This window comes from Mobula hypostoma, chromosome 16 (genome assembly GCF_963921235.1).
Source record: "Mobula hypostoma chromosome 16, sMobHyp1.1, whole genome shotgun sequence".
In the NCBI taxonomy this organism is placed as follows: Eukaryota; Metazoa; Chordata; class Chondrichthyes; order Myliobatiformes; family Myliobatidae; genus Mobula; species Mobula hypostoma.
This window is the reverse complement of record NC_086112.1, coordinates 38,478,992-38,504,978: the sequence shown is the minus strand read 5'-3', so window position 1 is coordinate 38,504,978 and position 25,987 is coordinate 38,478,992. Positions and strand designations below refer to the sequence as shown.

Sequence of the window (25,987 nt, the reverse complement as noted above, 5' to 3'; positions counted from 1 at the left end):
ATAGGATAGTACCCTTCCTCACAAATTCAACATATTTAATAGGACTCTCCAATCTGAAAAGTTCAAATAGTTTAGTGTTGGGATAAAGTGGCATAAACATTGAACAAATTGGCACACTTCAGTATATTCTCCTGATGTTCAACGGCCACATGAAGTAACCTTTCCTTTAATATACATGATCAAGTAATCAAATGAGACAGAGGGAAAATGGTTGGAGAATGTCAGTATCAACAGTACAGTCCTGTGCCTCATGATCCAAATGAGCAATTATCATTTAACAATAAACAATACGACTCTACTGAAGTGACTGGATGAAACAGAAATTCAGAAGTGGGCTGCAGCTTCCTGACATGCGTGCACTTTTGTCATAGTTGCCTTCACACCCCCACCCATAAAGGCTCCTCCAACTTAAATATTCCTTTGATAAAAAGTACCATCTACTTGTTATTTCACTATTTAAAATAATAATTATGGAAATAAAGATAAATCAGCATTAAACCTTCCTCAGGTGAAAAAGAAAGGCACCCTACCTTGTTCTTTTGGAAAATACATTTCGATCCAAAAGAAAACAGCAAAGGCTTTCTGTAATCCAAAGGATGCTTATGGTGGACATCATCAGCTTTATACTGAAGCATCCTCCCAGTTTTATTTATCATCCAATATGGACTATGCAATGTCAATAAAGTGTATCCAATGTTGCTTGTCACAAGGATTGCAATGTCTATTTCACTCTTTTCATCATCGTGTGTTTTAAATTTGATTAATTCAATGTCAGTTTGGTTGCTTTTGATGCTATACTCTCCTGTCCAATTATGGCCCAAGTAATTAATAGCGAGGGTCAATTTAGACTTGTCCAATACAGCATCATGAAGCTGGGCAGAATTCCCTTCATCGACCTTCAAGGTTCGCTCCACACTTCCCTGCAAAAAAAGCACAATTTCTTTTTTTTGAAAAAATATTGTTTACAATTTTATTTATTAACATCTACTGAATATCAAAAGGCCTAAAGAGTGGACATGCAGAGAATGTTCCCAGTAGTGGGAGAGTTAGGACCAGAGGGCACAGCCTCAGAAAACATAGATTCTTTTTATAACAGAAATGGGAGAACTTCTTTAGTCAGAGTGGAATTCATGGTCATGGACAACTATGGAGGACAAGTCATTCAGTATTTTTAAAGTGGAAGTTGATGGGCTCTTGATTAGTAAGGACATCAAAGGTTACAAGTGAAGGCAGGAAAATGGCATTTAGAGGGAATTAAATCAGCCATGATTGAATGGGAGAGCAGACCTGATGGGCTGAATGACTAAATTCTGCTGTCTTTTGATCTTTTCTCTATGAAACATAGAAACATAGAAAATAGGTGCAGGAGTAGGCCATTCGGCCCTTCGAGCCTGCACCGCCATTTATTATGATCATGGCTGATCATCCAACTCAGAACCCTGCACCAGCCTTCCCTCCATAACCCCTGATTCCCGTAGCCACAAGGCCCATATCTAACTCCCTCTTAAATATAGCCAATGAACTGGCCTCAACTGTTTCCTGTGGCAGAGAATTCCACAGATTCACCACTCTCTGTGTGAAGAAGTTTTTCCTAACCTCAGTCCTAAAAGGCTTCCCCCTTATCCTCAAACTGTGACCCCTCGTTCTGGACTTCCCCGACATCGGGAACAATCCCCCTACATCTAGCCTGTCCAATCCCTTTAGGATTTTATACGTTTCAATCAGATCCCCCCTCAATCTTCTAAATTCCAACGAGTACAAGCCTCGTTCATCCAGTCTTTCTTCATATGAAAGTCCTGCCATCCCAGGAATCAATCTGGTGAACCTTCTTTGTACTCCCTCCATGGCAAGAATGTCTTTCCTCGGATTAGGGGACCAAAACTGCACACAATACTCCAGGTGTGGTCTCACCAAGGCCTTGTACAACTGCAGTAGTACCTCCCTGCTCCTGTACTCGAATCCTCTCGCTATAAATGCCAGCATACCATTCGCTTTTTTCACCGCCTGCTGTACCTGCATGCCCACTTTTGATGACTGGTGTATAATGACACCCAGGTCTCGTTGCACCTCCCCTTTTCCTAATCGGCCACCATTCAGATAATAATCTGTTTTCCTGTTTTTGCCATCAAAGTGGATAACTTCACATTTATCCACATTAAATTGCATCTGCCATGAATTTGCCCACTCACCCAACCTATCCAAGTCACCCTGCATCCTCTTAGCATCCTCCTCACAGCTAACAATGCCGCCCAGCTTCGTGTCATCCGCAAACTTGGAGATGCTGCATTTAATTCCCTCATCCAAGTCATTAATATATATTGTAAACAACTGGGGTCTCAGGACTGAGCCTTGTGGTACCCCACTAGTCACTGCCTGCCATTCTGAAAAGGTCCCGTTTATTCCCACTCTTTGCTTCCTGTCTGTTAACCAATTCTCTATCCACATCAATACCTTACCCCCAATACCATGTGCTTTAAGTTTGCACACTAATCTCCTGTGTGGGACCTTGTCAAAAGCCTTTTGAAAATCCAAGTATACCACATCCACTGGTTCTCCCCTATCCACTCTACTAGTTACATCCTCAAAAAACTCTGAGATTCGTCAGACATGATTTTCCTTTCACAAATCCATGCTGACTTTGTCCGATGATTTCACCGCTTTCCAAATGTACTGTTATCACATCTTTGATAACTGACTCCAGCAGTTTCTCCACCACCGACGTTAGGCTAACCGGTCTATAATTCCCTGGTTTCTCTCTCCTTCCTTTTTTAAAAAGTGGGGTTACATTAGCCACCCTCCAATCCTCAGGAACTAGTCCAGAATCTAACGAGTTTTGAAAAATTATCACTAATGCATCCACTATTTCTTGGGCTACTTCCTTAAGCACTCTGGGATGCAGACCATCTGGCCCTGGGGATTTATCTGCCTTTAATCCCTTCAATTTACCTAACACCACTTCCCTACTAACATGCATTTCGCTCAGTTCCTCCATCTCACTGGACCCTCTGTCCCCTACTATTTCTGGAAGATTATTTATGTCCTCCTTAGTGAAGACAGAACCAAAGTAATTATTCAATTGGTCTGCCATGTCCTTGCTCCCCATAATCAATTCACCTGTTTCTGTCTGAAATTCACACATGCAACAAAACACAAAACACAAAAAATATTCTGAAATGGTGCCAAAGTCTTAATTTCTTAGTAACACCTGGATATAAGTTTGAAAATAAAATACAATATTCCAGTGAGCTAGATTAATTTGCATAGATAATAGGTTAAAAAAATTGTTCTTGCATTATTATAGAAAGGATTACATATGACATTCCATGCCCAGACCACATTTCTGAAAATCTGATCACTTGGCTGTGCTCTTCCTACCTGCATACAGGCAGAGGCTCAAGAGCAAAGCTCCAGAGATTTGGACAACAAAAAGGTGGCCATGGGAGGTAGGGGAGCAGCTGTAGGATTGCCTTGAGTCGGTGGACTGGGCCGTGTTGAAGGATTCATCTGTGGATCTGAATGAATAGACCACAATTGTCATGGACTTTATAAAAACAGTTGGAGACAAATGTGGCCCCACAAAATCATTCAGTCTTCCCCAACAAGAAGCCCTGAATGAACCATGAGATCTGCAATCTGCTGAGAGCTGGATCAGAGACATCCATGATTGGCGACCAAAAAAGTTACAAAGGTTCTAGGTACGATCTCCAGAAAGCCAACTCACAGGGAAAGTGGCAATTCTGGACTAAACTTGAACCAATGAAGGATGCTTGACAGCTGTGGCAGGGTTTGAATGCTATCAGCTTTTACAAAGTGAAATCAAATGACATAAGTGACAATGTGGCTTCACTTCCAGATGAACTCCATGCCTTCTATACTCTCTGTTGAAACCCTAGATTAACAGTTCAGTGCATACTGCACTTACTGCGTGAGATGGAGCTTACATTGCCGGAAACGAACAAGAACTCAAGAAATGCAGCTACGATCTACACAATGTATTCAAGGCAGCAAAGTGACAATATAGCGACAAGATCCAGATACAACTCTCCACCAACAACACATGCAGCCTTTGACAAGGTCTGCACACCATCGCATGCTTCGAAGCAAAGCGCAGTGGTGCTGCTTCTCTCCCAGATGAGCTATATCTTTTTTATGCTCTGTTCGATGTCGCCAACACTGAACCCCCGAGGAGAGCCGCCGAAGCGACCTGCACCTTGGTCATCTCTGAGGCTAAAGTACGCAGGCGTTTCCAAGAAGCAGACAGTCGCAAGGCTGCAGGATGGATGGCATCCAAGGGTGGGTACTCAGCCTGTGCATGGCACAACTGGCAGGTGTGTTTACAGACATTTTTAATTTCTCCCTCTCCCAGTGTAGAGTGCCCTCCTGCTTCATAGCATCCACCAATGTCACTGTACCTAAAAAGACCCAAGGTAACATGTCTGAACGACTGGCATCCTGTCGCACTCAGCTCAATAATAAGCAAATGCTTTGAAGCTGGTCAAGGACTAACTACATCTACAGCATGCTACCACGCACACTGGACCCCCTACAATTCACGTACCAACTCAACCGGTCGACAGATGACGCAAGAGCCACAGCTCTACACATCGTTCTTACACACCTGGAGAGGAGGGATGAACACAGAACATAGAAATTCTTCTTTTACAGCAGATTACAGGTCCTCTGGCCCACAATGTTGTGCCAACCCTGTAACCTATTCTAGAGACTGCCAAGAATTTCCCTAGCACATAGCCCTCTATTTTTCTAAGCTCCATATATCTATCTAAAGGCTTTTAAAAGACCTTATTATATCCATTTCCACCACCACCACCAAAGTGAGAATAATGTTCTTGGTCTACAGTTCAGCATTTAACACCATAATTCCCTTCCAGGCTTGACAAGAAGCTCTGAGACCTTGGCCTACACCCTGCCTTGTGCAGCTGGATCCTGGACCTCCTGTCAGATCTCCAACAGGTGGTAAGAGTGGGCTCCTTCACCTCTGCCCCTCTTACTCTCATCACAGGAACCCCTCAGAGCTGTGTCCTAAGACCCTCCTTTACTCTCTTATATACTTATGACTGACCCTTATTGACATCAATGGATCTGGGGTTGAGAGAGTGAACGGCTTTAAGTTCCTCGGCATACACGTCACCAAGGATCTCACATGGATTGTACATAGCGGCTGTGAGGTGAAGAAAGCACAACAGTGCCTCTTTCACCTTGGACGGTTGAAGAAGTTTGGTATGAGTCCCCAGTTCTGAAGGACTTTCTACAGGGGCACAACTGAGAGCATCCTGACTGGCTGCATCACTGCCTGGTACGGGAACTGTACTTCCTTCAATCGTAGCACTCTGCAGAGAGTGGTGCGGATAGCCCAGCGCCTCTATAAATGTGAACTTCCCACTATTCAGGACATTTACAGCGACAGGTGCATAAAAAGGGCCCGAAGGATCATCGGGGACCCGAGTCACCCCAATCACAACTGTTCCCACCGCTACCATCCAGGAAATGGTACCGCAGCATTAAGCCAGGACCAACAGGCTCCAGGACAGCTTTTTCCAGCAGGCCATCAGACTGATTAATTCACACTGATACAACTATATTTCTATGCTATATTGACTATCCTGTTAAATATACTACTTATTATAAATGACTATAAATTGCACATTGCACATTTAGACAGAGACATAACGTAAAGATTTTTATTCCTCATGTATGTGAAGGATGTAAGAAGTGAAGTCAATCCAATTGACCAACAAAACCATCACAAGCTAGCACAGTCCCCAATGCCCCTGCGATTTCAGACTCGAGGCCCTCTTGAGAGCATCCTTCAGCAGGGTGACGCACAGAAAGCATTCGGTCCAGATGGGGTACCTGGTCTAGTACTGAAGACCTGTGCTGATCAACTGACTGGAGTGTTCAATGAGATCCTTAACCTCTCGCTTTGGCAGTCTGAGGTACCACATGAGTCAAGTAGGCTTCAATTATACCAGAGCCTATGACTGTTATGAAGAGGATCTTCATAGCAGTCATAGAGTCCATTCTCACGTACGGATGCGAGACATGGACACTCACCAAGACCGTGCAAAAGTCTCTAGACGGTTGCTATACACGAATGCTCCGGATAGTTCTTGACGTGAGTTGGCAACAGCACATGACGAATGTCGAGCTCTATGACGACCTTCCAATGCTCACCACTAAAATCAAGGCAAGAAAACTGCAACTAGCGGGGCACTGTCTACGTCACCCCAAGCTACCTGCCAGCCCAGTCATATGGGAGCCCAAGCACGGGAGGACGAACCCTGGGCGCCCTCCTAAGACTATGGTCAACACGCTCCTAGAAGACAGCAGCATGGCTAATGTAGATGAACTGAACACACTGATGAGGGAGAGGGAGAAGTAGAGAGTCCGTCATTGTGCCCGACGCCGGCCCCCGAGGCCTGAGTCGGTGTACTAGTAGTAGTACTAAGAAGAATGTGGCAAATTGCCTCAATGACTATTGTCTAGTCACACTTACTTCCACAGTGATCAAGTGTTTTGAGAGGTTAGTGACGAAACATATCAACTCCTGCCTGAGAAGAAACTTCGACCCGCTCCAATTTGTCAACCGGAGCAACAGGTCCACAGCAGATACCATTTCATTAGCTCTTCACTCAACCTTGGAGCATCTGGACAGCAAATATTCATACATCATGATGTTCGTTATTGAGCACAACTCAGCATTCAATACTATCAACCCTTCAAAAATAATTAATAAACTTCAAGATCTTGGCCTCAACACCTCCTTGTGCAATTGGATGCTCAATTTCCTCACTTACAGACCCCAGTCAATTCAGATGGGCAATGGCATCTCCGTAACCTCCATCAGCACAGGTGCATCTCAAGACTGTGTTTAGCTCCCTACTCTGCTTGCTTTACACTTATGACTGTGAAGCCAAGCACAGCTCCAATGCCATTTTTAAGTTTGCTGACGAATCCACCAGAGGTTGAATCAAAGGTGGTGATGAATCAATATATGGGAGGAAGATTGAAAACCTGGCTGAATGATACCACAACGACAATCTCTTACTCAATATTAACAAGACCAAGTGGATTATTGACTTCAGGAGGAGGAAACCGGAGGTCCTTGAGCCAGTCCTCATTGGGGGATTAGATATGAAGAGGGTCAGCAATCTTAAATTCCTTGGAGTTATCATTTCAGAGGAACTCTCCTGGGCCCAGCATGAAAGTGCAATTACAAAGAAAGAACTGCAGTCCCTCTACTTAGTTAGAAGTTTGCGAAGATTCAGCACAACATCTAAAACTTTGACCATATGGCATAGATGTGTGGTGGAGAGTATAGTGACTGGCTACATCACAGCCTGGTAAAGTAACAACAATGCTCTTGAACAGAAAATCCTACAAAAAGTAGTGGCCCAGTCCATCACGGGTAAAGTCTTTCACACTATTGAGCACAACTACACAGAGTGGTGTTGCAGAAAAGCACCAGCCATCATCAGGGACCCCAACCACACAGATCACACTCTCTTCTTGCTGCTGCCATTAGGAAGGTGGTACAGGTGCCTCAGATTCATACCACCAGGTTTAGGAACAGTTATTACCCCTTAATCACCAGGCTCTTGAATCAGAGGAGATAATTTCACTCAACTTTGCTTGCCCCATCATTGAACTGTTCCCACATTCTATGGACTCACTTTGAAGGACTCTTCATCTCATGTTCTCGATTTTTATTGCTTATTCCTATTATTTCTATTTTTACTATTCTGTTTGTAATTGCACACTAGTTATCGACCCTGTTGGTGCAGTCTTTCATTGATTCTATTATGATAATTGGATTTATTGAGTATGCCTGTAAGAAAATAAATCCTAGGGTCGACATATATGTACTTTGACATAAATTTTCTTTGAACTTTGACATTTTTGTTTGAAGAAAAGGTGACAAGAGATTGCACATGGTGGAATCTGAGGCAAAACTGAGAGATGAACTCAGCAGGTCAAGTTGCACCTGTGGAGGAAAATGGGCAATGAACATTTTAGGTTGAGACCCTTCATCTATTCCACAGATGCTGCTTGACTCCCCGAGTTTTGCCAGCAGTTTTTTCTTTTTTTTTTTGAAAACACTCCCTCGTGCCTTAACTTTCATAGTTTTCTATGCTGGTTTTATTTTCCAACAGCATTACCTTACATTTACCTGTATTGAAATCCATTTGCCTTGCTTTGGCCCACTTTCCTAATTGATCAAGGCTCCTCCTTTAATCTGCAATAACTTTCTTCACTATGAACAATACATCCTAATTTTGCATTACCTGTAAACTTGCTGATCAAGTCTTGTGCATACACATCTAAATAAATAACAAGAGTCCCAACACCAACACCTGGGGCATACCACGTGTCATCAGTCTCCTTTCTTACCAATTTCTCCTTCCCATCTCCTAGCCAATTTTGAATCTATCTAACTAGTTTTCCAGACCAGCCGTCCATGCATTCCCTTATCACAGGTCTCGCTCAAGTCCAAATACTCAACATCCATTGCCCTTCCCTCACCTATCCTTTTACTTCAGAGACCGCAAAAATATTCATCAAATTCATCAAACACAACTTCCCACACACAAAGCCATGCTGATTCCTTCAAGTCAGACTGTCTATCCAAAGGTGGTAGATTGTGTCCCTCAGAATTCTCTGTGGTAATTTGCCCGTTAATATCAAACTGAGCGTTCTGTAATTTCCAGGCTTGTCCTTGCTAACCTTCTTAAACAATGAAGCAATATTAGCCACCTTCCAGTCTTTGAGAACATTACCAATAGCTGACAATGAAACAAATCAAGAAACTTTTCTGGACACATTTCACAAATTCCACTCCATCTTGGCACATAACACACAGTGGCCCAGTTAATATCCAAGAAATTAAAATCTCTCACTTAGACATTCTATTATTCTCACAACCATGAGCAATTTCTCTGCACATTGCACTGACCATGTGGGGGTTGGGTGGGATGTATAACATAATCCCCTGTAATATTTACCACCTTCTTTTTATCTTCTAGCCAAATGGCCTCACTGGACAATTTTCCAAGAATGTCATCTCTAAGCATCGCTGTTAGGATCTCCCTTAGCAAAAAAGGCAACAACCTCTCCTCACTTAACTGTATCTCGGTCATGCCTGTAGCACCTGTACCATAGAACATTGAGCTGCCAGTCCTGCCCCTCTCTCAGCCACGTTTCTGCTCTGGCTATGACATCCCAATCCCCAGAGCGAATCCAAGTTTATCCACCTCACTTGTTAATATTTGTGCATTGAAATAAATGCAATTCAATTAACTACTTCTAACCCTCTCTTTACTGTGCCCCTAGCTACCATGATTACTAAATATGCTCTCACTGGCTACTGCTTTATCCAATAACTTTCCCCTGCTCAAAGTTCCACACCCCTGTCAATCCAAGTAAAATAAAGCAAGTGACAAAATAGTCGGTTTATTAAGAAATTACACTGAAATTAATACACAATAAAAAGGAAACAAATCTAGAATACCAATATAGAGACAGGTTAAAAACAGATGTTAAGAATATGCAAATTTATACTTAAAAGCTACAAAATTGTTAAAACAATTTCAAATAAAGTGACGTTACACCTAGTTCCCTTCCCTCGATGGCAGGATCTTTATAGATACATAGAAAGAAAAACAAAGGAAAACATTTGAGCACAAAGGTGTAAACATGAAGCATACCAGTAAACTTACCTCAGTTAGACATACATCAACCATACAAGGCAGAAGGTTTTGAAGAATTGCAGTAGGCCACAAATGGAGCACATATGCATTCTTGTCTTCATCAGGATTGTCTGATGTCAGTGTGTCATGTACTGCAACTATATTGATCATCATTGGGTCCTGCTCATTTTTCCCAAAACAGCACTTACGCTTAAATACAACTTTAGTATTTGTATTTAAATGACCAAAAGTGATAGTTTCACAGGGAGCATATGGTTCCTTGTTCTTCATTATTAATTGTAAACGGAGATCTGATCTAAATAAAAACAGAAAATATGTTTTAAAATGATAAATGAACATTTATGCTTTATTAATTAGCAAATGTATTTAAAGCTATTCTCTGCCTCAAAATATAAATTGCAGATGACATGCTTTGACCCCAGCATCTGCAGAATATTTTGTTTATAAATTGCAGATGATATCTTCAAACATACAACGATCTTCCAATGCACTTCATAGCAAAAAGACAAAGGTCACCAAGCCAACTGAGAGTAGTAATGCTTAAAATGCTGTCTTACTGATGAGAATTTAAATACAAGCTATGGCACTGTTTGAAGAAAAGTTGACAGTCCTTTAAGGATTAACTACACTGTTGCACTTTACAATAGTGGTTATACTTCAGACCTCACAATAGTGTAAAGAGCTGTTGGAAAGACATTATATAAATAGCACTCATCAAAAACAACATATTCCTTAAAAAAAAATGAAACCATGGAAAACATGATGCTCATCATGCCCAGGGGCATCTAATAGGCTATACAACCAGTCAAATACATTCCAAAGTGCAGTAGTCAGCTTTGTTAGGTGGAAAATGCATTAACTGATCTGAAGTGCATGCACTAAGCTGCTAGACATGATCAGATACAATTTCTGGATTAGCTTCTTTTAATGATGTTGATTCAATGATAATGATGGCAGTCGGTACAACCTTCTTGTTCTTTGGCAAAATTGTACCATGAAATTTTTACATCCACCTTAGAGGGCTAGCTGTTACAAGAATTCTTGTTCGTAGAGGCAAACAAGAACTTTAGACAGTTGAAGTTTTGTACGGGCCCCCAAATCTTAAGAACTTTCTACAGAGGCACAATTGAGAGCATGCTGACTGGCTGTACCACTGCCTGGTATGGGAACTGTACTTCCCTCAGTCGCAGGAGTCTGTAGAGAGTGGTGCGGACAGTCCAGCACATCTACGGATGTGAACTTCCCACTATTCAGGACATTTACAAAGACAGGTGTGTAAAAAGTGCCCGAAGGATCATTGGGGGCCCAAGACACCTCAACCACAAACTGTTCTAGCTGCTGCTATCCGGGAAACAGTATTGTAGCAAAAAATGCCAGGACCGACAGGCTCCAGGACAGCTTCTTCCACCAGGCTATCAGACTGATTAATTCATGCTGATACAATTGTATTTCTTATGTTATATTGACTGTCTTGTTGTACATACTGTTTATTATAAATTACTAATAATTGCACATTTAGACAGAGATGTAACGTAAAGATTTTTACTCGTATATGAAGGATGTAAGAAATAAAGTCAATTCAATTCAGTTTATATCTTCTTTACTTTAAGTAACTTGCTATAATTTTCACATTGTCCACCTCACAATGTTTCCCTTCCTTTACTCAACCTTGGTATTTTCATTTAAATATTCACAGCAAGCCCACAATCAAATTGTTATTTTGACTCCACCTCCACTCACTCTGCTTCCCAGTAAAGCTTAGATTTAGGAGGTGATGCTGATGGGGCTTTGATAAGTTGTCGCAGTACACGTACTATCATCTTAACATCAACAGAAAACTTGAGATGAATGTAATTAAAGTTTAGATTCTTATAATGCTATTCAAGTGGACTACTTTGGTTTAGATAAAATCAAGGTGCTTCAATGTTTTTGTTTTAGAACTGCACTAAATATTGAAGGTATTCATCACCTTATTGATAATGTTGCAGATACTGAGAGAACAAATTGACAACCCAAGTCACTTGGGTTGTACAGCAGCAGCTCTACCTTCTATCGGTGGCCAAACACATTGCTGCGATTACAAAGGCGGCACACCAGCAGCTCGACTTCAACAGGATTAAGAGAGATTTGCTAGGTCACCAAGGATTCTTGCAAATTTTTATAGAAGTATAGTGGAGAGCATTCTGACTGGTTGCATCATAGCATGGCATGGAGATTCCAACGCACAGGATCACAAGAGGCTACAAAGAGTTACAGACTCAGTCAACTCCACATTGGCATAACCCTCCCCACTTTCAGACATCTTCAAAAGGTGGTGCCTCAAGAAGGCAGCATCCATCACTGAGTGCCACACAATTGGAGAAGTGCCCTCTTTTTGCTACTTCCAGAGTTCAAGGTTAATTTATCATCAAGGTACAAACAGTGCCTACGAAAAGTATTCACCTTCTTTAAAGTTATCACATTTTATTATTTTACACCATTTAATCACAGTGATTCAATGTTGTAAAACAATAAAACATGAAAACTTCTGGGGAGGGGTTAATATTTTTTATAGGCACCATATATTTTACTTTTTTTCCTGTAAATACCTACATTTTCTTGCAGGTACTTACAGAAAAAATGTAATAAAATGGAATTTAAATGCCTTTAAAAGAGCTTTCTAAATCTAAGTTCCTTCCTATTCAGATAAAACATTTTGATTATGATTTTAGCATTGGAAAATTATTTGTATTAGTTAAAAAGATATCATGCAGGCTTGTGGTTAGATTAAAAAAAACACAATTTGAAAGCTACATTAGTATTTCCAAACCAGTACTGCAACAGGTGTGACAAGCAATAAGATTAAACACAGTCAATGAGCTTTTGACAAAGGGAGATCATATATGGCAAATGTAAATCAGAATCTCTAAGACTAAAATTGGTTCAATGGACTCAAAAGAGAATTTGGAACACTCTTTGCATAAAAACACTGAGTAGTATGTGGCAAAACCATTCACATCAGAAAGGTAAAGGCGGCAGATTAAAAGGGAGTATTTATACCAAGTTCTTCTTCTTCGTCTTGTTTTACGGCGGATGGCACCCAGCTTAGTGGTGCATTACTGCCATCTTCTGCTCCCAAGTGTGCAATAGACTTACATTCTAAATCCCTTCACCCAATCACAAACACACACATACCCTAACCTACACTTCATCTTTCCATCTTTGGCCATCCTAGTACCCTATTCCTGCTTATCCGTCATATCCTATTAAAAAACCCCTGTACCCCTTAAGAAAGCTAAAAATACCCTAATCTCACCAATGCCCAGCAATCCTTTTAATGTGAATTCCTGCACCCCCAGTTCCCTTATATTAATTCTCATCATCTCTCTGTACCCCATACTTCCTGCAACTCAGAAGTACATGTTCTACTGACTCCTCTTCCGAACATTCCTCACACAATCCTGTCTGGTGTTTCCCTGTCATTTTCAATGTTTTGTTTAATGCTAAGTTGGTGGGGGATAGGAACTGGAGTAATGGGGTTGAGGATGGGGTAGTTGGTATACAGGTTAATGTAGTGTGTAGTAAGTCTGTGAGGAACGACAGGCATATGATAGGGCAAATTTGTAGTCTGTGACGAGTTGAAGTGCAACAGGGAGGCAAAAATCGAATGCACAGTATACAATACAAGGTAGATCTTGTAGTGCAGTTAGAGATTGGCAGGTATGACATTGTGGGCATCGCTGAGTTATGGCTGAAAGACGATCATAGTTGGGAGCTTAACATCTAAGGATACACATTGTATCAAAAGGACAGGCAGGCAGAACCAGTATGGTAGTTCTGTTGGTAAAAAATTAAATCAAATCCTTAGAAAGAGGTGATATAGGATCAGAAGATGTAGAATCCTTTTGGGTAGAGTTAAGAACTACAAAGGTAAAATGACCTTGATGGGAATCATACACAAGCCTCAAAACAGTAGCCAATGCATGGGACATAAATTTCAACCGGAAATAAAACAGGCATGTAATAAGGGAGATTTCAATATGTAGGTAGATTGGGAAAATCAAATTGGTGCCGGATCCCAAGTGAGGGAATATGTAGAAATGCCTATAAGATGGCTTTTTACAGCAGCTTGTGGTTCAGCCCACGAGGGGAAAGGCAATTCTGGATTGAGTGTTATGTAATGAACCAGATTTGGTTCGGGAATTGAATCCAAAGGAGGCTGTGCACAATCCGGATTTGATGGAGACAGCCGTGAGAAGCCCAGAGGAACACCTGGAGAAACTTCTGAAGTGTCCTCTTCGCTGCCGCTGCTACTGTGCGATCGAGAATCTCCCGAGGGGAAGGCCTCAAATCCTTGGCTTTGCCTATTGCCGGGGTCGAAGCACTCGGCAGAGATGGTGCTTGGTGCTCGGTGTCGGAGAGCTGGTTGAAGGGTCTGAATTTTCAGATGGACTCGGAGTCGGACTGTGGTCGGATGCTCCAGGATGCTGCATCGGCAAGTTTGCGGCGCTGGAGGTTCATCATCTGCGTGAGATGATGGGACTTTCGAGAGACTTTGAGACTTTTACCGTGCCATGGTCTGTTCTTATCAAATTACGGTATTGCTTTGCACTGTTGTAACTACAGGTGTCCCCCGCTTATTGAACGTTCGCTTTACGAAACCTCACTGTTACGAAAGACCTACATTAGTTACCTGTTTTTGCTAACAGAAGGGGTTTTCACTGTTACGAAGAAAGGCAGCGCGTGAAAAAAAAATCAGCGCACGATAAAAATCAGTGTGCGCCCCGAGCAGCCGCTCTCCCCCGGATTCGGAACGGCATTCTCGCCAGCACTGCTTAAACGTGCCTGTGAGCAGCCGTTTGCAAGGTGAGTTCTAAGGTATCGGAAAAGCCTAAAAGATCTCGTAAGGGTGTTACACTTAGTGTAAAACTGGACATAATTAAGCATTTCGAACGTGGTGAACGAAGTAAGGACAAAGTGAGTTTGGCTTGTGGAAGTTGACGAAGATGATGCTGAAGAGGTTTTGGCATCCCATGACTAAGAACTAATAGATGAAGAGCTGATGCAACTGGTAGAGGAAAGGATAACAATCAAAACCCGAATTCAGTAGCGAAAGTGAAGTCGTCCAGGAACTGAACATGAAGCAACTGTGTGAGATTTTCGCTGCAATGATAAAGTACAATTTTAATTTTGAAAGGGTACAAAGGTTTAGAGCATATTTGCAGGATGGTTTGAGTGCTTACAAAGAACTGTATGATAGAAAAATGTGCGAGGATAAGCAGTCAAGCAAGTCTTCCACATCAGCCACAGCAGACGACGAACCTGGACCTTCGCCCTAACCCATGCCCTAAAGTCGAGGCGATTGCCGATTGCGTCGCCTCTGATCTGGGCCGACATTTACGTGCCAGGCGGCACCTAATTAATTAGCTTGTTTATTTCAGCTTTTTTCTTAAAGATGTGTTGTGTGCCTCCCGGCTACCGCTGTACCCCTGCATGCTTCGCGGTCCGGTATCTGTTCGCTGCCCGGAGGGTGGGGGCCACTGCACCAACCCAACCTCCGACTCAGCCTAACACACCAGCATCAGTGTGTTTGGTGCTTTCCCAATTCCGGTAAGTGATACTACACTGTACATACATTATTTCTACTTTATATCGGCTGTGTATTTTTACGTGTTATTTGGTATGATTTGACAGCTTCACAGCTTAAAGGTTACTGGAGAGTGTTTTTGCTAACAGCGCTTGCGTGAGATTTTCGTTACGGAGAACAGTGCCAGCAATGATTGTAGAAAAGTATTTCTACTTTATATCGGCTGTGTATTTTTACGTGTTATTTGGTATGATTTGACAGCTTCACAGCTTAAAGGTTACTGGAGAGTGTTTTTGCTAACAGCGCTTGCGTGAGATTTTCGTTACGGAGAACAGTGCCAGCAATGATTGTAGAAAAGTATTTCTACTTTATATAGGCTGTGTATTCATCATATCATTCCTGCTTTTACTATATGTTACTGTTATTTTAGGTTTTATGTGTTATTTGGCATGATTTGGTAGGTTATTTTTGGGTCTGCGAACGCTCACAAAATTTTCCCATAAAAATAAATGGTAATTGTTTCTTGACTTTACGACATTTCAGCTTATGAAGCCTTTCATAAGAATGCTCTACCTTCGGATGGCAGTGGAAACCTGTATATGTTATAATTGTGTGGTTTTTGTTAGTTTTAAGCCGGTTTGTCATGTGTTTCTGTGATATCTTTCTGGAAAAACATTGTATCATTTCTTAATGCAAGCATTACTAAATGACAATAAAAGAGGACTGTGTGTTCTCATAATCTAATCTAATAGAATTAAACCTGTTGTGTAAAACAGAGAAGATAAAGTCTGATGTATTAGTATTACAGTGGAGTAAAGGGAAATAGAGATATGAGAGAGGAGCTGCCTAAAGTTGATTGGAAGGGGACACTAGCAAGGGCAATGGCTGAACAGCAATGGCTAGGGTTAACAAATTAACAAATTCGCTGGACAAGTGGGAAAATACATGGTGGGCACTGTATATTTTAGCTAATTCTGAATGTATCCACTTCAGTAAGCAAGATAGCAAGGCCAAGTTTTATTTACATGGTAATAAATTAGGAAATATTGATATACAAATACTCTTGGAGCAATTTAATACACCAGTCTCTTAATACAATCCTGCAGTTAAGATGGAAAACAGTGTATACAGGAGCAAGAATACCTTGAGAAATCATACAAGGCTTTATGTTATTTTTTGTCGCAATACAAAACAAACTGTTCCATGCAAAATTAAAATAATTAAGACTATATAATTTAACTCAAATACCTGTAAGAAAGCAAAGGCACATTGAAATCTTCATTTGGCTGAATTTTACCAAGCAACTTCAAACCTGATTCCATATCTTCAAGCACATCGAAAGGCAACGAAAAGTGATTTTTTATCTGCAAATAATTTTAAGTTTAAGTCAACAGAGTCAAGACTGAATTCCACAATGGACAATAATATAAATACAAAAGTTACAATTTAGAATTTTCCACTTTTGTTAATTAATAAACAAAAAGGTATAAAGAGATAATCCAAAAGAGACTTTAATTGAACAGGTGTTCCCCACTTTACGAACGTTTGCTTTACGCTACCTCGCTTTTACAAAAGACCTACATCAGTACCTGTTTTCACTAACCGAAAGAGTATTTTCGCTTTTATGAAAAAGCCCGCTCAAAATTTTTTCCCAAAAAAAGTAAGATTCATGTACCTGCATAACAGTTCAATACAATGGTGCAGGACTTCTACCGTGGTTGGTGAAGGAACAACTTAAAAGGTTCCAGATGAAGAATTAGAATAGCTATCAAAATCTGACACTACTACAATATACATGAGAATAGTAATTCCATCATCCATTAAACCTATTGCACTCAAGAAGAATATGAATTGCCTTGTGTGAAAAATTAAACCACTGGAATTCTCTCAGATGATCCAAATAAGAGTTGTATAAAAGAATTTAATTCAAAATAGCTGAGATATTAGTTATATTGAAGGTTTACATGATCTACTGCATTAATATTTCCCTTTCCAATTTTTCAAAAATAAGCAATGGTTTATCTCATATTCATATTGTAGCTTTGTGTTATGCATATTTCCATATTTAGATCACAGCATTTGGAAAACACATAGCTCAAAAGTAATCTGTTAATAAAGGTCAGCAGATTTAAGTGACAAATCATTCTTAGTACACTGGATGAAATGAACTGTATACCTGAACAGGAGAACGAATTGTTATTTTCTTGCTTCCTTGCACTGCATCAATCTGGCATATAATGGCTCGCTCAACAACTGATTCCTCATGTGTAATGGTGTACAAACGGCGACCCAACCTAATTAGTGGAATTTTGTCAGCTGCGGTGTGGCCCTGAGGAGCTGCGTGAAATTTAAAAGGACAATGCTTTATTGATAAAAAAAAATTTTTAAGTGACACACATTAACTAAGCTCCCAAATGAATACACTGAATTCAGACTTAAAAACTTTTGTGTTAACAGAAATAATTAACACATTTATTTGCCGGCACAATAAACAATTAGATATTCATTTTGAAGTATTACTGATATTTTTTCCCAAGGCAGGGCAACTGCAAGTTGCATGAAAATTTGAAGCTGGCCATATTCCTAGATGCCTCACAAAGTTGAGAATTCACATATGGCTACTGAGGATGACCTTAAAAAGTTATTTCAATAGATTATATTGATCTCATACATTATGATGCTGATAAACAAAATTAGTGCTTCATTTGCCAGATGGTATGATATATGTGCAGCCTGTTTTTTTTAAAATGGTGATTTCAACTTTTTTCTACCCCCCCCCACCGAACATTAGGCAAGAGTACATTAATCCTGTATTCCCAATTTGATTTTGCAGTCATACGATGATTCACTTCCCAATGACTATCCACCTCTGATCTACTTGTGAAGTGGTAGTAGTCCAGAAGTTGATCCAGTTTGGTTCTGGTACTAGTAATCCCAGAATAGTATGGTATGCGATTAAACAATAACAATGCTGCTGAATGCCAAGCATAGGCAGTTAAGATACTCTTGACAGATTTGGCAATGTGGCAGAAATGTTACTTGCCACTTACATGGCTCACATGGGCACAAGCTGTCACTATGAAGAATTAAGAGTAGAATTGAACACTCTCTGCTTAACACGAGGAAATCTGCAGATGCTGGAATTTCAAGAAACAGACATAAAAGTTGCTGGTGAACGCAGCAGGCAGGCAGCATCTCTAAGAAGAGGTACAGTCAACTTTTCAGGCCGAGACCCTTCGTCCTGATGAAGGGTCTTGGCCCGAAACATCGCTGTACCTCTTCCTAGAGACTGCTGTTGTTTGAACTCCCACACGAGCTGGGGTCCGCTGTAGTTCACCTGGCCCGCCCTCCCGACTCTGAATGCTGAGCAATTTGACCACGTGAGGCATCACAGCCAAGCCCCGAACGGAGCCTGTTTCAGCTGCAGTACAGAGATCCCTCCTCATGGCCCCTCCCGCAGAGGAGCTCGGGTGCTGCCTGGTCTGCTGCGTTCACCAACTACTCTCTGCTTAAGCTGTCTTTTTGGATTGAGGTTCTGGTTTGGAGGGTTTTGAAGCCTCAATTGTCAGAAAAGCCCACATTTTGACTATGAATATAGGTCAATATTGGAACTATAGTCTCTATACTACCCCATCTCTGGAGGAGAACACAGGTGGGTAATTTCTGAGTTGTTGCCATTATAGAGCTCCTCTGTACCAGTACATTCATTGCCTTAAGTTACACATCATTGTCACAGATGCTCCTCCTTCATTTTGAGCAGTCAAAGACCTGTGATTACCATTAGTTGGTAAGAATATTACAGTTCAATGAAGTACTGAGCACATACTTAAATCTACATGGCTCTATCATGGGAAGAGATTACCAGGTAGAGCCATAAAACATAAAAGCATGAATCTGTTGAGCCTTCACTGAGCTGTAGCTCAGATTTAGCCTTTTTTTTTTAAACATTGTTTAATTTTTAATTTTTTTTCAGTTTATAAAGATTATTTTGGGCACAGAGGGGGGAATTAGGTGTTAAGTTAGAGTTTACGGACAGGATGTAGGGGAATTATAGATTGGGCTGAGTATAAGTTTCCACACTGTGTTCATAGACCAGCGATGTATATGTGGGACATCCATAGTCAGATGTCAGACCAGCTGAGAGGAGACAAGAAACTCCACAGGTAAAGGAGTTGTCGGCGGGTTCCAGAACTGAAGTTCTGCATGGGAAGGAAGAACAAGTTCTGATGACCTCTGGATTTGCGAATCAGTGAAACCGAATCTTGAGGACTAGTGTTTGGAGTTCTGTCATCTGTGAGTCCAGGGTTCAAGGCCAAGTGTTCAGTGATCAACATATCATGGTACCGACACCAAGGATTGATGCCCAAGTGTCGAATCAGAAATCTGGATGTCGAAGCCTATTAGCCAGAGCAGAGTCGACAGATCTCTGCAAATCTGCTAGGGAGGTTAAAGCCTAGTGTCTGCAGACCCAAATCCGAATCCGCTGGAGGCTGGAGGCCTGTGTATTTGCATTGGTAGAAAAGGGAAAGGAGGCTTCCCCCCCCCCCCCGTTGTTGCTTAATTGTTAGTTGTGTGCTATGTTGTTCTACCAAGCATTGTGGGTATGCAATGTTGGCACTGGAATGTGTAGTGACATTTGAGGCTGACCCCAGCACACCTGCAGGTGTGTTGGTTATCACATATATGAAGCATTTCACTATGCTTTGATGTACATGTAACAAATAAACTTGAATCCTGAATCTCTGGCAACCAGATTACACAGCTACACTTATTCTATTTTTCAGCATTTACCTGTGGTTTTCTATGTCTTGGCGATTTCAGCGTTCATTGAGACACATCAATGCTTTGGGAGACTACCTCCACCACCCCTCAACTCAGTCATTTTAGATTTGGAAGGAAAGAACTTCAAGTTCACATTTATTGTCATTCAGCTATACATATGTATTCCGCCAAATGCAACAACGGTCCTCCGGACAAAGGTGCACAACACAGTACATATAACTTAGACACATAACACAAAGAAATATTACCACAAATAAATTGACAAGTAATAAGTTGTATATAATGATACAAGTTAAAAATTAAACAGTATAACACTACTGGTGCTTCATCTGTGATGAGACCTTGGTTTGGTAAGTAGTACAATAATCTTACCACCTGGACGAAAAAGCTGCTTCCCATCCTAACAGTTCTTGCCCCAGTGCTATGGTACCACCTGCGTAACAGTTGGGGGTCAAAGATTGTTGGTAGGATGGGAGGGATCACTGACAATGCTAACGGCCCTACATATACAGCTCTCCTGATAAGTATCTCTAATGGGTGGAAGAGAGATCCTGATGATCCTCTCAGCTGTCCTTACAATCCTTTGTAGGGACTTGTGGTTAGAAGGCTTGAAATTCTCTCATCAGATACTGATAAAGCTGGTCAGGACACTCTCAATGGTGTCCTGTAAAAATTGGTTAAAAAGTGGGTGGGTAGGTGGGAGTGGGAGGAGCCTCAACCTCCACATGAAACAGAGATGCTGCTGCGCTTTTTTCACCAAAGAGGTGGTGTTGAGGGACCAAGAAAGATCATTCATTATGTGCAGTCCCAGAAGCTTGATGCTTCTAACCCCCTTGTGTATGTGCAGTAAGGAGTGGTCACCCTGCACCTTCCTAAAGTAGACAATTATCTGTTAGTGGTCTTGTCCATGTTGAGACTCAAGTTGTTGTGCTTGCATCCTTCTACCAGTTGCTCTACTGCTGTCTTGCCATCATTATTGATGAGGCCAACCATTGTCCCTTCGAATACCTTCCAAAAAATATTTTCCACTCAACATGCAACTGCCTAACATACGTAATTGTGAGGCCATTGTGATTTTTCCACTTTTAATCTTACTAAGACATCTGGCACTTTCTCCCTTTCAATGATAATGTGTACAGAATTTCACCATCCCTATTCCCAAGTTCTCCAACTACCAATTATCCAACTATCAACTACTTGATAGTTGGATATTGATGGAAAATATCCATTTAAAGTCATTATAGGATTGTCAGTTTCTGGAATTTGGTGTGATTCATGCAAATTTAATGGTCTGTCAATAGGCTAAAAAATTTACATACTGCCTCAGAGAGGACAGTAACCTTCTGTTGATTTACTTTTCTTTTCACTACATTTGGGGGATTTTGCAGAATCAGCGATGGTATTTTTTTTTTTGATTATCTAGCGAAAGGTCCAGATTTCAAAATTCTAGAATGGCACGGGTATCAATATAGCCAGGCACACAAGACTTTAGTCCAGGAATGCCATCTAATCTTCAAAAAGCCTTTTCCTCACTTGACTAAAGGCTGTGCTAGCATATTAAAAGCAGCAGAGAATTTCATCAATGTCTGCCTTTCTGAGAGTGGGCTCCAGACATATTGAAAGTGATCTCATTTTCTGGGTCTTGTTAGAGGTCAAAGTAATTGGTAGATAGGTTGTAAGGGATCTTGGTCTTGTACATGTTGAGTGGAAGGTCTATCCTCTTGCATCCTTTGATGAATGAATCATCAGGATCTTGAAGCTCAGCTTCTGGTAGTGCACAATGCAAGTATCATTTACACAATACAGCTCAAACTCTGAATTTGGATGAACTTGGTTCTGGAATGATTCAAAGCTTGAAGAGTTTCCTATTAGTTTCATTCCCATGGGAAGTATGTCAGAAATGAGCAGTGATTAGAAAAATTGTAGTAGTATTAGGGTAATGACAGAGCTTTGAATGATCTTTGACATGAAATATTAACTCAGTTTCTCTTCCCACAAATGCATCCTGGCCTGCTGAATGTTTCAAGCAGATTTTAAAAAATATATTTGTGAAGCAAGACTGGCTTGACAAAAATACGGGGAAACTGGGGAACTAATCAAACAAAAAGCAAGGCATTCCTGGACTGGAATGAAAGCTCCATCTTTATCCAAAAGGAAACAGTTCTACAGGCACCTGAAGGCAGTGAAAACTAAGAATGTGTGTGAATTCAGAGAAAGAGAAACAATCAATATCCACTGGAAGAATAATTTGAAGTCTAGTGCAACTGCAACTCTGCCCTTCATCCCAAAGCAATAGAGGCCAGCTTCGCTGTCACCCTGAAAGACAAGTCATGAAGAAAATCTATCCTAACTCAAAAAATAACAAGACCTCAAAAGAAAGTGGCTTCCCCTCTAAAATAGTGAAACTGAGCAGTGAAACAATTTAGACACAAATGTACAATCTTTGTGAAAAGGAAGATATATCTAGGGGAGCTCAGAGATGCCTTAATCACGACCATTTTCAAGAAAGGAGACAAACCTTACAGTATTAACAGATGTCTCACTGTTGTCTCCCCCTCAGAAAGTCAGCATCAAGTCCTTGAATCACTCTATAGGTTCCATCAGTTTCAGACAATGGTCATGATCTTCATCACATTACAACTCCAAGGAAATCTGAATACTAAGTAATTATGAACAAAAATCTTTTCGTGTTAAGTGAAAATTATTTATGAAGCAGATGAAAATTTTTGGATCAAGAACACCACTCAGAGGAACTTCTGAAGTAGTATTTCTACAGTTGAGTTGGACTGATGGAAAAACAATGCGATTATGGAAATAGTGTATTAATCCAAGGTGCTCCATTTTCTCAAACAAATGCCAATTAGAGACATGCCAACAGTTTGATATGTTTGAAGACAAGGTAATAAACCAACAGTTGCTCCTTTAGTAATTCTCTTCCACAAAAGGAATGTACTTACTTAGTGAAATGTAAAACAATTTGCTGCTTGCATTAGTTAAGTTTGATAGAAGCTCCTGTTCATTTGTGGTCCGCTGGTAATCCATATCAAGAATCTCTCCATCTCTAAGTTCATAACTCTTTTTTACTGATGTTCTATTGATGACAACAAATGAATCACTAGGATAAATTGTAACATCAATTCCAAGAGAATTCTTTATTGCGAAAGGCGCTTGGTCTTTCTGAAAAACGTCACTTGTTTTACCAGCAGCTTCAGCAAATGCCTAAAAAGTAAAATATGCAATATAAGTCACCATTCACCTGCTCAAATTCGTAAAAATATGATGATATTTAAAAACTTCTCATTTATTCCCTTGGAATACTTTGCTGAAAAATATCACTGTCCAGTTACTTTATGGCCATTTTTGATTGCAATTGGAAAAGCATTTGAACACACAAATTCTTTGCCAAGATGGATCGGTTGCCTACCTTGTACAGTCTTTCTTTACTCAAATAAGGACTATTAACACAAACAATAGAGTGTTTGAAGATCAGGAGGTTACATTAGTTAGCAAATATAACAAAGGGCAAGAGAATGCCCTTGATGTCTGAATTAACTCTCAATTTACAGATACATTTACATTTCTTCCCCTCAGAGATGTCAGCTATCAGAACACTTCCATCAAAATATAGACATCACCCCAACATCCTATACAAAAGCCCTTATTAGTATAGCAGACAGGCTTGCACCTACATACTGCAGAAAAGGTTGCCATGTTTTATAAAAACTATTTGATTTTGAGTGTACCATACATGTCAAAAAGTTCAAAGGAATGTATTCCATGATTAATTTACACCAACCAGAAAGTCCAGGGGCCTTATCGGATATCCAACAAAGTAAAATGTTCTTCCTCGCACAAAAAGTCAGGATGTTAAAACATTTTTCTGATGTGCATTAATAATACGACTGCTGGGTAAGCCTAAGAGAAAAGACACTGGGTCCAGTTCAAGCTCCATCTTCAGAATCTTTTCCATTTCACCCAAAATATCACTCCAGTATGCCTGAAGTTTGGGACAAGTCCAAAAACAGTGGGTGAAAGTTCCAGTATTTACTTTACATTTAGAACACATTGGAGACACCCCAGTCTTAAATTTCGAGTCACGATCTGGAGTCAGATGGGCTCTATGCAGAATTTTGAGTTGCAGTACTTTAATTCTATCACAAACTGAAATTTTCTTTGCATTATCACAGATATCTTCCCATGTTTCAGCTGTAATTTCTACTCCCAGCTCTTCCTCCCAGACCCTTCCCAGCTGCTCTGCCTCTCCACAAGAACATTCCCTCAGGATGCTGTAAAAAGTACTGATGGAGACTTCACACTTAGAACAAAACACCCTCTTTTCTATATCAGAACTATAGAAATCAGTTAACAATGATGTTTTTTTCTGTATATAATCCCTTATCTGAAAGAAATGAAAAAGACCCTTGTTGGGTATGTTAAATTTCTGTATTATTCGACTAAGAGACACCATCGTTCCTTCATCAAACAAATTTCCTAGATGGAAAATACCCTTAGAAATCCAAAGTTTAAATCCAGAATCTGTTATGCCAGGCTGAAAATCTGGACTGCCAGTTGGTTACTGGAGTGAAGGGTGATATTTTCGCTGGGTTGCCCTCAATTTGTCGCATCACCCTCCAAGCCCTGATTGTATTAATTGTTATTGGATTGTGACAATATTCCTTAACTAGTTTCATCTTATTGAGAAAAAACAAATTAATAAGGAGGCATTTTGCTTGTGAAGCTTCAATGTCTAGCCAAATTGAGGAGGGGTCCCTGCAAACCTAGTCAACCACATAAAATAAAAAGGAACTTAATTGATATTTTTTGATGTCTGGAAAATCCAGACCCCCTAGACTATTGGGAGGCCGTAACTTAGACATTTTAATACAGGGTCTTTTAATGTTCCGGATGAAAGAAACAAACCAGCCATTTATTTATTTAAGTACTTGTTGGGTAAAAATGACTGGAATCATTCGTATTGGGTAGAGCAGGCAAGGAAGGATGCTCATTTTGAGCAAGGATATTTGGCCAAGCCAAGAATGGGAAGGGCGCTCCATCGCTCAAATAACTGTGTAAAGTTGGCTTTGAACAATTGATCAAATGTAGGTGTGATAAATATGCCTAAGTATACAAAATCTGCCTGTGACTATTTAAAGGGGAAAACACCCTGAGGTTACGTTCACACTAGACCGGATAATTTTGAAAACGCCAGTTTAGCGAAAAAACGATGGGTGTCCACACCAGGCGTTTTTCAAAATACCTCCAACCACAATAGAACGGATGTTTGGGCGTATCTCCTCCTACTGGACATGTAACACAAAGTAAACAAGTGAAGAGGAAACGGTATACTTGGTGCGCATTTGTCCAGTTAGACTAGAAAAACTTAAAAAGGAAATTACCAAACGAAAGACTTGGTGCGTGTTTGTTCAGAAACATTTCCTACAGCCATAGTATCTTCACCGATGAAAGGGACAACAGCTACAACTAAATGCAATAAGGCTTGTTACTGGGCAAAAGTGAAATTTGCTGTTACCTCATTTGTTTGCCTTTACTTTTGACATGTCTTTGTGTATTATTTTGCTGTATTTAACATGTGCAATAAAATGAGTTACTGGGCAAAAGTGACAATTGCATTTATTGAATGTTTGCACAAGCAATACATTAATAATGTTACACGAGCATGGCGGTGGACGAACCCAAGTGCAGAACACGGGCGTGGGGACAGAGTCGGGAGGCGTTATTGCCATAGCAAGCGTGGCATCGGTTTCCAGGAGAGACGTTATCCGAAGTCTTGGGTTTGGAGAGAATCGAGGAGTGATGCTAGACTTAGAACTAACAGGCCTAAGAACTATGAAACGAGGTTACTCACACCGGAGTCGACCAATGAACTGGCAGCTCTTTGTTGTGATCACAGGGT

General features: G+C 40.6%; 1 protein-coding gene across 3 annotated transcripts in view; it reads right to left on the bottom strand.

Annotated features, from left to right (window-relative positions):
* The window catches only part of vps13a (vacuolar protein sorting 13 homolog A), a 307,850-nt gene that overhangs the window by 104,430 nt on the left and 177,433 nt on the right, over positions 1-25,987 (bottom strand). For all 3 annotated transcript variants that reach the window (XM_063068778.1, XM_063068780.1, XM_063068779.1), the window contains exons 44-48: positions 23,031-23,292; positions 17,468-17,628; positions 16,540-16,655; positions 9,735-10,020; positions 531-920 (exon numbers count right to left, since the gene is read on the bottom strand). In XM_063068778.1, the coding sequence (XP_062924848.1) occupies positions 531-920; positions 9,735-10,020; positions 16,540-16,655; positions 17,468-17,628; positions 23,031-23,292 (1,215 nt within the window). The remainder of the gene's footprint in view (positions 1-530; positions 921-9,734; positions 10,021-16,539; positions 16,656-17,467; positions 17,629-23,030; positions 23,293-25,987) is intronic.